Source organism: Triplophysa rosa, linkage group LG5 (genome assembly GCF_024868665.1).
Source record: "Triplophysa rosa linkage group LG5, Trosa_1v2, whole genome shotgun sequence".
Classification (NCBI taxonomy): Eukaryota; Metazoa; Chordata; class Actinopteri; order Cypriniformes; family Nemacheilidae; genus Triplophysa; species Triplophysa rosa.
This window is the reverse complement of record NC_079894.1, coordinates 437,127-450,307: the sequence shown is the minus strand read 5'-3', so window position 1 is coordinate 450,307 and position 13,181 is coordinate 437,127. Positions and strand designations below refer to the sequence as shown.

At 36.3% G+C, this 13,181-nt stretch overlaps 2 protein-coding genes across 3 annotated transcripts in view; one reads left to right on the top strand and one right to left on the bottom strand.

Annotated features, from left to right (window-relative positions):
* slc1a8b (solute carrier family 1 member 8b) overlaps window positions 1-13,181 on the bottom strand; it is a 34,469-nt gene that overhangs the window by 9,702 nt on the left and 11,586 nt on the right. The window contains exons 1-3 of one of the 2 annotated variants that reach the window (XM_057333643.1): window positions 6,968-7,124; window positions 4,471-4,554; window positions 230-390 (exon numbers count right to left, since the gene is read on the bottom strand). In XM_057333643.1, coding sequence (XP_057189626.1) covers window positions 230-300 — 71 coding nt within the window. In that variant the 5' untranslated portion in view covers window positions 301-390; window positions 4,471-4,554; window positions 6,968-7,124. Of the gene's footprint in view, window positions 1-229; window positions 391-4,470; window positions 4,555-6,967; window positions 7,125-13,181 lie in introns of those variants that run through there. The other variant, XM_057333642.1, reaches the window with a different exon arrangement.
* On the top strand, window positions 4,564-11,324 carry zgc:101744 (Receptor expression-enhancing protein 6-like). The gene is made up of 5 exons (XM_057333760.1): window positions 4,564-4,837; window positions 7,131-7,224; window positions 7,328-7,466; window positions 8,748-8,916; window positions 9,067-11,324. Exons 1-5 carry the CDS (start codon window positions 4,720-4,722, stop codon window positions 9,099-9,101), a joined length of 555 nt encoding a protein of 184 aa, XP_057189743.1. The 5' UTR covers window positions 4,564-4,719; the 3' UTR covers window positions 9,102-11,324.

Sequence of the window (13,181 nt, the reverse complement as noted above, 5' to 3'; positions counted from 1 at the left end):
TTTATTCATTGTGGTTAATACTGCACGTCTCGATTCTGAAAGATAAAACTCAACTAAAACGATCCAATGCTAATGACCTGTTGCATTATGTAGCAATGTTATTTAATGTTGATAAAAAATCTGGGTTAGGGACACACAATACACACATAAAACATAAAAACAAGTTCAAGCCAAATCCAGAGCTCTTGATCTGAGTACTAAACATCTGACTGTGTAATTGGAAGCTGACCTGCCGGTGCACCATGTGAAATCAGAGTGGCCTTGAGTGGCTGGAGTTTCTCCAATTGTGACTGAGATCATGACAGGTGACGACAGCGTAAACCATTTACTGAGGACGGATATATTGACTGACTTCGCAGTCCGGCGACTCCTTTGACGCCACTCATTCCCCTACAATGAGTGAAAGCGAAAGCACAAGAGTCAATGGTCACTGATTTGTTATTTGACAAGGATTTATTATAATAAGGCACATGCACAATTTCTCAATGATAGAGTAAAGTAATGGCATTGCTAAGGTTAAGAGATAAGGTTGACAATCCTTCAGAGTTCTGTGAAAAGAGGATTAAGTCTTCTGCACAATTAGCGCATCCTCCTCTGCCGGCACAACGTGACATTGTTACCCATTGTTACCCAACAATTTGGTTTAATTAAAATCTGGCAAGATTATTGCCATGAGTGAGATTATTTTTGAGTAAGGCATCCCTTCAAAGTATTAGCAGTCAGAACAGTCTCATTAAACTAAGACAACTATGGATGTAAAACTTCCAGAGGTGCTCCTGAAGTGTTAGCTATGGGCAAAATCAAATGTTTAGGTGTTTAAAATATAAAAAATGAAATATACTGTATATAAATATCATGGGGCGAACGTTTTGATAAAGATCGCTAAAGAGAACAAAACTGAATGATATATTGGGTATAGAGAATGTGAAGCGGACATCACGCCCTGTGTTGCATGTTGCAGTGGCACCAGGGGCGGACTGGCCATCTGGCGTACCGGGCGTTTTCCCGGTGGGCCGCTAACGTATGTGGCCGGAACGGAGGCGGTGGCCGCTTAGACGGATGTATTATAAATACGAATAAACACAACGAGAATGCAAAAGACACGTATTCATGTGACAGATTTGGTCGTCAGATTTGGTGGAGGGCCGATGCGGGCCTAAATATGCCCTAAGCCCTGAGTGGTGCCGCCATCTTGGGAGGAAAATACTCCAGTGCTATTATTGTTTTGATATGTACCGTTACTTGTTGTGTGTTAGATATATGGAGAAATCGAATGTGAAAGAACCATGGGCTTTTCCTGAATGACTTTGCGTAATGCTATTGCAGTTTTAAACACAGCAAGACCGACCTACCATAGTTATATTTCCCAATCAAACAAGAAAAACAAAACACTGCATTGAACAAACTAGCCGCCATCCTCCCAAGATGGCGCAACATTCAACACGGCGTGACGTAGCTTCACATTCTCTATATAATTGCTCCATTCTATTACAAAAATGTCATGTTATTAAATTAGCTAAAGTTATTTATCTGTTCATAATGTTTTTCTATCACACTATTGTGTTCAGTCAGTTGTACAAGTGGCTAAAGAGATTAATATCTAGATTTCATATGATTGAACCAATTAACTTTTCATTTATAGTTTAAAAGCTCTTGATGCAGCTACCCCACAGTGTTTTTTTTTTAAGTACAATCAAATTGGCTTTACAAGTCATTTCAGCTATTTTTAAACTATCTAAAAGTTTTAAATGTTTTTATATTACCTCATCAAAACAATTCCAACTTATTTTATAAGTTACAGCAACGTACCACTTGCCAAAATCGTTGCAATGACTTGTTAAGCCAATTTGATTTTCATTAAACATAAAATACAATTGTCTTATCACAGTTACTGGCACTTTTCTTAACCCCTATGTACTGGCGTGGACATTTTTGTACATTTCAATATTTTTTGTAATTTTGGCTGTGCTCATGCAAACAGCATAAATTTTGCAAGAGGTATGTATGTATGTTTTTATTTTAATATTTTACTCTAATTTGATTTCATAATTGTTTATTAAACTACACTGTTAAACTTTGCTGTCGTTTTGCCAGTAATTTACTGAAGATTTGACTACTTAATATTTTTCTCTTTGTACTGTTTTTAATTTGAGTTAAATTTTACTTTAATCAGAATTAAAACACTTTGACTTTTGATATTCAAAATAAGCAAGAAGAGACTGGTCTTATAACTGGCATCACACTGCAAAAAATGAAATTCTTTCTGAGCATTTTTGTTTTGTTTCCTAGTAAAAAATAACTTCATAAATTACGATACATCTACATAACAAGAAAAGTGACCCAAGATATTTAGTCTTGTTTAACGAAATAAAATGGTAAGTTTATTTTTAAAACAAAATTGTAAAATAAATCTACAGTAAGTTACTGGCAAACCTGCTGCAAAACTACAGCAAAGTTTTAGTGTACACGCAGGTGCAGATGGACATGGATCCTCATGTAAACTAAAACCCATTAAAACTACAAATTTTAATCTATGCCATTTAAGAATCAATCATACATTCCACCAAAAAGCTTTCATAATGTTGGCAAGGGTTGAAAATGTATAAATTTCATGAAAGTTTTCAAATGTGTACTATTTATTTTATGATGACGCTGTTTTCTCCATTTTAGTCTATGGACCAAATGTCTGCTTCTGCTGTATTTTACAGCACTGCAGGCCGACTAAACAAACATACAGCTTGTTTTTACAGTTTGTGTAGTACAGATGTCTGGTTTACTTTGTGTTTCCTGAAAAATGTATGTGTGTTTTAATTATTTTTCATTTTGTTTTGTTTTTGTACAGAGATAAGCTTGGGGCCCCCTAGTGGCTACAAGCGGTAAAATCATTTGACGCTTGATTTAGACACTCAGATGGACGCAATGAAGCGCATGTATCAAAGCGGTGCTCAAAAATGAAAGAAAGCAAAATAAAATAAATCTAATACTAATTTTACGAATATAGCAAAACAATGCTATGAAAATAAGCATGAAAAGAAGAATCTTGCACCTTTTACTTTCTTATACTGTAGCTAAAAGCATTCTGTATTATTCTGAATAAAACAAAGGACACCCTTTCATCCCAAAACCAAGAAGATTTTGTTCTTATAACAAACTGTAGAGAATTTTGTGCTGTTATGTGGTTCAACGTAAAATAAATCCAGTTTATATTTGTATGTCTCATTAATTCCATGTACTCAATACTGCTGTGCTGTGCAATTCAAACACAAATGTTAGGCGATGTGTGGGGGGCCTCAGGTCTTGACTTTGCCAAGGGCCCCCAAAATGGTAAACACGCCCCTGTTTATTGCTGAGCCGCTGTGGGACTAATTGCATGACCTGGGTGTGACATGTCTTTGATGGGCGGAGCAAGCATAGGAAGTTGATCAAGCAATGCAAAATGTGAAGAAAACATCATTAGTCTTAGTTAGTTTTTACAATAAGTTCATTAATTTGTCATAGTCAATGTATGACACGACACTTGGAAACGTTAATGTTATGTACTACTGCAACAAAATTAGTAAGAATTCTTCAGATCATGTTTCTGTTATCAGAATTGGGTTGTTTTTATTTTGTCCCATCCCCCAAACACTATTTGGGTGGTTGGCACAGTACTTAAATTTGTACTTCAGGAGCCCCTTCTTTATTTGTGCCATTCACGAGACGGTCCTCACTGCAGAACACGGCATCCAGGGAGCGTGGTTGGATCCAGATCCGACTCCTCCCACTTTACATACTTAGCCCCAATTTGGAGAGTAAAGTTGCAAACCGTGGTTGCCAACGTTTGCTCTTATCAATGTAATCATAATTTAGTGTACGCCTGTAAGTAATGATCACAGTTAAATATGTTAACCCAAACCCTTATCACAAATCTTAATGTGATAAAATACGTTATTAAAAGTTCCCTTACCCAAAACCTAAATGTAATAAAATATTTTATTAAAACACGTCAATAAATAAAGTTTGTTTTTCTGTTAAATTAATAACTTTAGTTACGACTTAATGGAAATGGTAGAGCAACAACACGAGTACGACGTGTAAACCAATCGATCCATCAAGACGCAGTGGGAGGAGACTGGATCCAGTGTCGACCAATCACAATGCGATAGGAGGAGACTGGATCTGGATCCAACCTTGCCCCCTGGAGTTACTCATTCAACCACAAAAAATTGTTTATAGACCACCTGCGTTTTGCTTAAATAAAACAATATAGAAATAAACAGAAATAGAAAGACGACTTGAAAATTACGAATTGAAAAAAATGAAATCTAATATAAAATGTTGTCAAAGAATGGACTACAGAAAACATGTCACAATTTTAACCATTTTTTTAAAATGTGTTCTTATGAAAACAATGCCCTTTCCATTCCTTGAAAACATGAATTCGAGTTCCCAGGGTAAGGCACGTTAACGGTTTCACTGAATGACAGTCACCTGTTAGTCGTCATTGGTCGTGATGAGTTTGTGCGCAACTCCGTCTCCGCCTGTATTGAGTCCGCCGTGCGCGCGCGCGCGTGTCTGTGTGAGAGAGAGAGAGAGAGAGAGAGAGGGAGAGAGAAAGTTCACACGAAGACTTTCCTATGTATGGCTTTAGCCTAAAAAGCAGTTTACAGCCCTGGTCCTAGTTTTTGTTTGCAGTATTTTCACCTTTAGGACATTCTAAACAAGAAAGTAAGCTACGCGATGTTAAACACTGTTACGGAGCGCTACGGCGCGTTTTTAAACCAGAAGAACGTGGTGACCGATTTCCTAACGGTTTTAGAGGAAAAGACCGGAGTTCAGAAACAGTACATCGCCTCAGGTACGTGCTTTGTTTTAACGTTACGTTTGACAATACGCTTTCATTAATTATCCAGAAGCGCATTTGGAGATTGCCAAGTGTACCATAAACGTCGCGCGCTATCTGGTGTCATTTAACCCATAACGATTTGAGCAGCGCGTGCGTTTCAATGTCTTCTGTTGTTCTCTACCGAGTATTGGTTTTTCTTTACCAAAGAAATGAATTGGTTTTCTGAAGTCATTGTGACAGCATTGTAAACTGTGGAACTTAGCAAATGAGTGCAAAGGGCTTTTTACTGATAAGATGAACTGTGTAACTGCTGTGTGTGCTTTGGGTGACGAGAACAGAGACTGCACACACACAAGTCGATCACTCACTCATTTCATTTACATCTGTTTATCTCTGAGCTTCACAGACCTCAAACAAATGATGGGTGTGCTGGCATGGAGTGCTGGGCAATATGCCAAAAATGTGATATCTCAACATCTTTTTCAATTTTGACAGTAGGCGTACTCCATCTCAATATTTGTGTTTTTGTTACAGAATCATTTCTAAATGATTAGAGAAGAACCTTGAAAATGTTCAGGGGCAAAAACGCAGCAGATTAGGCGACACTTTATTCATTTTTGCACATGTAGATATCGCTTCAGGTGATGAAAGAGATGGTTGCGCTTCCACCACTCTTCGTCCCTTTATCATTTGCAAATGGTGGTATTTTGTTTAATATCTGTTGTCTGAAAACCAAAGCATCCCCGTATTACAGATGTACCATCCACTTTTGTCTCTTTCAACACATGCTTTGCTTTCCGCTTGAAAAATTTAAAGGCTAATTGAACTCTTTGTCCATATTTGACCCAACCATATTTTAGAGTGTACGTTTTGCGACACTCGTGACACATTAACCGTAATTGAACAGTATTTAAGAATATTCATGATATTCTGTAATTGTATTTCTTGAGCACACATATCTTGATAACATGTTAAATTCCATGAAAAACTCCCAGTCCTGCTGTCAGGTGCTATACCAAGTTACATGACCGGTTACCTGAAGTGTCTCTAGTGTGTGTTGTGTGGCTAGTATTTCTTGTAAGATCTATCTGGAGCTAATTTCTATTTCTACCAGCAGCTGGTGACTCCCAAGGGTTATTTTTAAATATGTTTGTCCTCAAGTGTCTCTGCTTTTTTTCAGTGGCTAAACTGTATATCCAGTAAACTCACTGATCTCATCTCACAGATATCCATAAATATGTTGTTTATCACATGTGGAGTTGCTGTATAGCCAAGACACATAAGCGTATGTGTATGATCTGCAGTGTTGGGCAAGTTACTCTGAAAAAGTAATGAATTACTAGTTACTAATTACATATTCAATAGTGTAATTAGATTACTGTACAAATGACTCACTCCAAAAAGTATTTAATTACTTATTACTAATTACTTTCTATATCCTATATCAACCTTGATGAGTTAAGTGATTCAAGGAAAGACATGAAACGGCTCTTTTAATTCATTCAAATAAATAATATAAAACTACATAAAGTACTCTTATTACCTGACCAAAGTATTACAAATGTGAGAACTATAAAGCACGGATTTTAAAGTTAGACTTTGAATTTTGATGTCAATTCCACTATTGCACGAACACATTTTACACAAAATATTTAGTTTAATTACATCAGAAGTAACTGTAAGTTACAGAAAAAATTAGAGTAATCCCTTACTTTCCTTTTCATGGGATAAGTAATTAATTTACAGTAACTAATTACTTAGTAACTAGTTACACCCAACATTGAGGATCTGCTACTGTACTAAAGAACAATTTGTGAAATGAAATGTTTGTCTGTTAAACGTTAAAAAACGTCTTTAAATTTGATATGAGCTTATTGTATCCATAACAACATCATTTGCAATTCATTGGTAAACTGCTTTGAATAAAAGCATTTGATTTTAACTGGTGGAGCAGTTAGCAAGCTAAGATCAAGGTTCAGTTCCAAAGGAATGAACGCATTACTAACCAAACTATGTAAAGTACATTTGCACTCCACCAACACATGCAAACATGAACTGTCATGAGGAATTTCACACGCTTGTGGAACATATCGTATTTATATACAAATGTAGATTATTCGTATATAATAAAGCTACATTCACCTTTGCATTTCAGTATGGTCAGACCTTTCTTGTGTTTCAGCAGGCTTTGTTTGTTTTCGTTCTGTCCTGTTTGGTGTCAACATCACATCGCGCTGTGTACAGTGTCATCAGTGCGTTAAATCCTCTGTTTGAAGTGGATCACATGTCAGTGTTTGTTCTGCAGGTGTCGTGTCGGTTGTGGCGCTCTATCTGGTATTCGGATATGGTGCCTCTCTCCTATGCAACTTGATTGGTTTCGCGTATCCAGCATATGCCTCGTAAGTACACACGAAATGTCTATTGAGTCTATTGAGTGAGGATTCATGCACATACTGTATGAATGCAATGAATTTGTCACGTGATATTCTGTTTGTGATGCAGCATCAAAGCCATAGAGAGCAACAATAAGGAGGATGACACTAAATGGTTAACCTATTGGGTGGTTTATGGACTCTTCAGTGTGGCTGAATTTTTCTCTGATATCTTCCTATTTTGGTGTCCTTTCTACTATGCAGGAAAGGTGAGTTGATAGGCATTTATCCAAAGTTTTTTTGAGATTTGTTATTAGCTTGCTGTAAGGGGGCTTTCAATTGTACTGGTATGTAGGTCATTGCTGACAGGTTTTTCATTGAGTATATTTAGCATGCCTGACTACCCACCAACCTGACCAACAGCCTCCTTTCAATTCTCTTATAAATGTGTCTGTTTTAGACCATTTAAAACCAACTGAGATAACCACGTTTATAAAGGATATACATTAATGCTTTTTGCCATTATTATGTTTAAAGATTTTAAGCCTTGAGTGGTGTTTGACTCTATGGGGCATGTTTTCAATGTTTAATAAAATGTGTAATTGTTGTTTTTAAACCTCAAACATTTATACTTTTTCAGGATAAACGTGTTTTTTACTCATCGTAGAAAATCTATAGCACCTTATTTCATAAATGTGATAAAGAGAGATAAATGACAAATATTAACCACACGCTGTTGATGTCGGTTGTAATTGGGATAAAGTAAATGTGTGAAATATTTTTACGTGCATTCTTATGGCTTTTTACATATATTTTATAATACATTTGTCTGTGGTTTCACAAAACCTAAACATCGACTAAGCAACAAACTTGAAGACCATGCAAGGGTTCAAACAATTGTTGACCTACAGTACGGTCTCTTGATAGCAATGTCACCACCAGCGAGCCTCCGACAACTCTTTCAAACTATTAAAAACGTGTTCACGGGTAATTACTTTTTGAATGAATTCCCATCCCCGTTTTTCGAGATTTGTGTCTATGTTGAATTATATGTGAGATTTGTATGCGTGATGACGCTTAACGTCCACGCCAAAGTAGTCGCTTTTAGCAATTTGTTAGCATCCGTCGTTTTTAAGACACGATGACGCTTTAAAAATAACTAGCAGGTTATAACTGGTATTCTATGTGTCATAGAATAAAACATGAATATATTTAGAGGTTGTGTTAGTACATGTCTTATTTTTGGCATTTAACCAAAAACCCATTCAAAAAATCCAAGAGCTAACCCAAGGACCGCAAGAGCTAAAATGCTAACTCGCTTCCGGGTTCTCGCACTCGCTGGTGGTGACATTGCTATCAAGAGACCGTACTGTAGGTTTTCTAATTACCAAATGTTTTATTTACTAAACAATTGTTAAGTGTCAGTAAATCTGTAGGGGCAAGGTTACAGAAATTGACATGTGCGTGTTGAACATGTTTTTGACAGAAACTACAGACAACAGGAAGTTGCAATCTGATATATTCTGCATCTTTATTTCTCTTTATTCCAGTGTGTGTTCCTGTTGTGGTGTATGGTTCCAGTTTCATGGAATGGCTCTCAGATCATATACACACGCCTGGTGCGACCTTTCTTCCTCAAACATGAACGAGTGTTCGACAGTGTTGTCAGTGACTTGAGTGGCAAAGCCAAAAGCGCAGCGGAAGCTGTGGCAAAAGAGGGTAAAACTATTTCCTGTCAGCTCACCACCAGCATCAGTACATCAGTGTTTGTGTCTCATGCGTAACACTTGAATGTTTCATTTGATTTTGCATTGATGTAAGCAGTTCACACAGTTTAATACAACATTTCTGTTTCCTTTTTCCCTACAGGATTTACGATGCTGAACACTGAAAAGAACAAATGATTTGAGGGAGGGAACAGGAGAATCGCTTTTATCAGGAGCCCTCTGTTTACATTTGCCTTTTTATTTTGGTCTGGTATTTTGTTCAAGTCACTAAAATCACTAAATTATGAATGTAATTACTGCATCTGAGCCAGGCAGCACAATCACCGCAAGTTCTTGAATTGCTCAAATGGTCCTGTTTGATTAACTTTCACACTTATGTTTTGTATTCCTCCTATAAGTTATTTTAGCACTTTGACCAATGATAGAAATATTTGAGTCACTGACTTTTAATAAACCAAACTGGACTTCAATCAATAAAACTGGGAAGAAAAGTGCCTAAATATAAAAATTCGTGCTTGAACTGTTTGTGAATGGCTTGTCTTCATAATCTCGCGGTTTCTCGTCTATTAGTTTCATGCATGACCAAGATAGTAGGATTTGAAATCAATTTTGTTACTTTAAGTCAGTGTTTTTGTCATCAACCATTTTGTCATTTCAAACTTTTATGACTTTCTTTCTTCCGCACAACACAAAAGAAGATATTTTGAAGAAAGTTGGTAGCCGAACAGCACTGGATCCCATTCACTTCTATTGTATGGACACAAAACCAATGCAAGTAAATGGGGGCCAGTTAACAACATTCTTCAAAATATCTTCTTTTGTGTTCTGCGGAAGAAAGAAGGTCATACAGGTTTGAAATGACAAGAGGGAGAGTAAATAATGACAGAATTTTTATTTCGGGTGAACTAACACTTTAAGGTAGAATTTCCCCCCCAAACCTTACAGATAACCGACACACAATTAAGTGCAAGTGTTATAAATGAATACTCGTTTTCATTCTGTTAATCAAAGATTTGACTAAAGTAGTTTGAAAAACATTTAAAAGAAATTTCCCTGCACTTTCCTAAGAGTTTGAATTATTGAAGTATTGGGCGCAGACCTGTCGTGTGTGCAGAGTATCTTCACATGGCTTTGCATAAACTCTTCAATGACCGGCTATGAATAACTATATTAGCGCTATAGTAATAAATAGAGTTAGCACTACATGGCCCAGTTTCACAGACAAGGCTTAAGACTAGTCCCAGACTAAAATGAATGCGTGACCTGTCTTAACTGAATATAACTTGCACAGAAATATCTTAAACTATATCAGTGCCATTGTTTTGTCTCGAGGTGCACAGCAGTAATGCATTCTTCTAAGGCATTTTTATAAAAGCGACATAAATATCTTAATTCAACTAAATCATAGTCCTGGCTTAAACTAAGCCGTGTCTGTGAAACCAGGCACATGGCCACATGGTTTAAAATTTCGTTTTGGCTATTAGGATGTTGCGCAACAGAGCTGATTATCTAAGTTTTCCAAAGGGACAGAGAAATATGAAGCCATGTCAACACGCTGAGCAAACTTATACCACCACTGAAGTTTACACTGAGAAAGAAACCAAGTCATTAGTCGTACAGTATACTAAATTGGAGGCAGTTATCAGAATATCTGTGTACTTTTGGCCTTATTTAACTGCACCCATCCACGTCTGTCAAAAGCACAAGTGACTCATGTCAATGACACATTACTGTGAGCAAAACAGAACCTGAAATCATTACACCACACAAAAAGTTATTACACGAGCAGTATGCATCAGGTATGAAGAAGTGCTGCAATATTTATTCAAGGGAGGTAAGCGTTGTGGTGCAAGTGGGAATTCACATAGTCCAGGGGGGCTACTATGGGGTGTGAAGTCTTTCTTAGTGTTCGGGGGGGGATAATCATGTTCAATACAGAGCTGTAGTGAAAGAACAGCCTGCTTTGGTAACTTTACTGAAAGAGGACTGCAAAATGGATTTGGTAATCATTCAGTAACATTTTTTCATAAGGGCTAGAGCGAATGATACTTTCTTTAAAACTGCATCCTGAGTGGTCGTCTTTAAACGGGCGCAACAATGGCTCTTGATGTAGTACTGATTCTCACAGGGAGAGGGAGACAAAGCTGATTTACTGTGATGCTCTTTCACACTGTCAGTTTATCAAAAGATCATAATTTACTCAATTTGTTTCATGATTACATGCATGATACATTTCTGTCCAGTAATCGGCATGTCTGAAAATAAGAGAATAGTATAACAAGTGTTTTTAAGTGTTTTTTTCCTGCACATTTTTTTAGGCATGGCTTTATTTTGCATGTATAATAAAGACATTATTGGGAAGTGACACTGTTTGTGGCTCATGTCCAGTCGACAGTCCTGGCCAGTGCTGTAAGTTACAGTATTATTAAACTGTACACACCAGGCTGACTTTTGTGATAATATTTGATACAGTATTTGTGGAAACTCCAAATTGCAATCTATACAGCCGGATTAATGCTTTATTTCATCATAGCACTTGATAGTATTTTAACTGCCATTAACTTACATCTGTTGTTGTCGGAGTAAAGAAAAGTAAAGTAAAGCTGCTGGTGCTCTACATCATACCCTTCAAATCACAACACAGAGATTCACACACTGTGACAAAGACCGGCATTCTTGTATCTGCCTTGTTAGCTAAAGCTCCAGGCTTGGTGACAGCTTTTCCTCCGAACCTAAGTCTTCTATTAGGAATGTGTCAAAATCACACTTGAACAACGCACAGAGCTGCACTTACCGTAACTATACAACATTAAATGTTTTTTTGCTAAATATTTTACAAAAAAATAATTTGTACATTTAAGGTTATTTTCTGTTATAAAACAACGTGATTTTAAACGATTTAGGGTTTCTTTTCTGCAAAATTAAAATGTCACAGAAAGAAAATTCCTTACAGGATGCACAATTAAATATAAATTGTTATGCTGTGTTCACACCAAACGCGAATTCAATCCAATTTTCGCGATTCAAGTTATTCACGTCGCTCGGTGCGATTTCTGATGTCATGCTGACGTGTGCCAAAAAATTCTCGCGACGGCGATCGCGGCCTGGCCGAAATTCGTAGGTTTCCCTGAAAATCCCCTGACTGCATTGATGAAAAGCACGATGGGAAACGACTTCTGACAACACAGCTTAAATGCTCATTGGGCGAGAATGAAAAAAAAAAACTTTTTTTCTTAAGTGTTCCATTAATAAGTCCATTAACTGACGTAGATTGTTTTTTTTTTTGTGATTTATATGTGGAAAAAACACACCTGTAAAATATATTGTCCTCATAACCACCTTTATGTAAAAGCAGTGCCAATTAAATTGCATCGATTTCATCAAAAAGCGCTTCTTCTTCTAAAAGTATAACAAAAACATTACAAAACAAGATGGTATACAGTTTACATTCAAAAACAACAATTTTAAGAGGGGCTAAGACAAGAAAAAATATTAAAAGATAATACAAACCAAACAAGAAACAAGACAAAAAAGAAAGAAAAAAAATCAACATTTTTAATCCACCCATGTGAATAAATACAAAACAAGAAATATAATTTATATTATCGAATAAGGCTAACAAAATTCCAGCTTTTAATTATTTGCTTTTGACAGCGTTTTTGAATATTGTCCCAAATAATTGTTTAATACTAACAGGGTGATTTAAAAAAATTACATTTGGGAATACAATTCTTAGCTAACAAAGGTACGTTATTAATAAAAAACCTTTGACCTCCTTTTTCACAGTTTCCATATTTAATTTTTTATAAACGATATGTTAATTTTAACCACAATTATTGCACTTTGTCAAAGAAATATATGCTCTGTTTTATGGAAATTAGTTACAGAATTTACACAATATATAAACTCTCCAGAAGGATAAATATCACATACAAATTTTAAACGAATTTCTCAAATTTTTAGGATAAACTGGAAACTTTAAATGGGAGGTTCTAATATGTTAAAGCATTCGTTTGTCAAAAAAAATCTAAATTTTTTCTTGCAGACTTGACATGGTTGAGAGTTTGTCTAACATAAGTTTTAGAACATTTCTCACTTTTAAACTCAGTTGGCCTAAGAAAATCGATCTATTCCATTGCTGACGTTTCCAGGGAAGATTTTTTCCAGCGCGATTTGGGAAGTTTTCCTGCGCTGTTTTCACTCCTCCCCTTACTCAGTGTTGGGAGTAACGCATTACAAAAGTAACGATATTACGAT

Coding starts and splice junctions, on each gene's coding strand:
- zgc:101744 (XM_057333760.1), top strand. CDS start 4,720: ATGTTAAACACTGTTACGGAGCGCTACGGCGCGTTTTTAAACCAGAAG. Junction 7,225..7,327: donor GCGTATCCAGCATATGCCTC/GTAAGTACACAC, acceptor TTTGTGATGCAG/CATCAAAGCCATAGAGAGCA. Junction 8,917..9,066: donor GGAAGCTGTGGCAAAAGAGG/GTAAAACTATTT, acceptor TTTTCCCTACAG/GATTTACGATGCTGAACACT.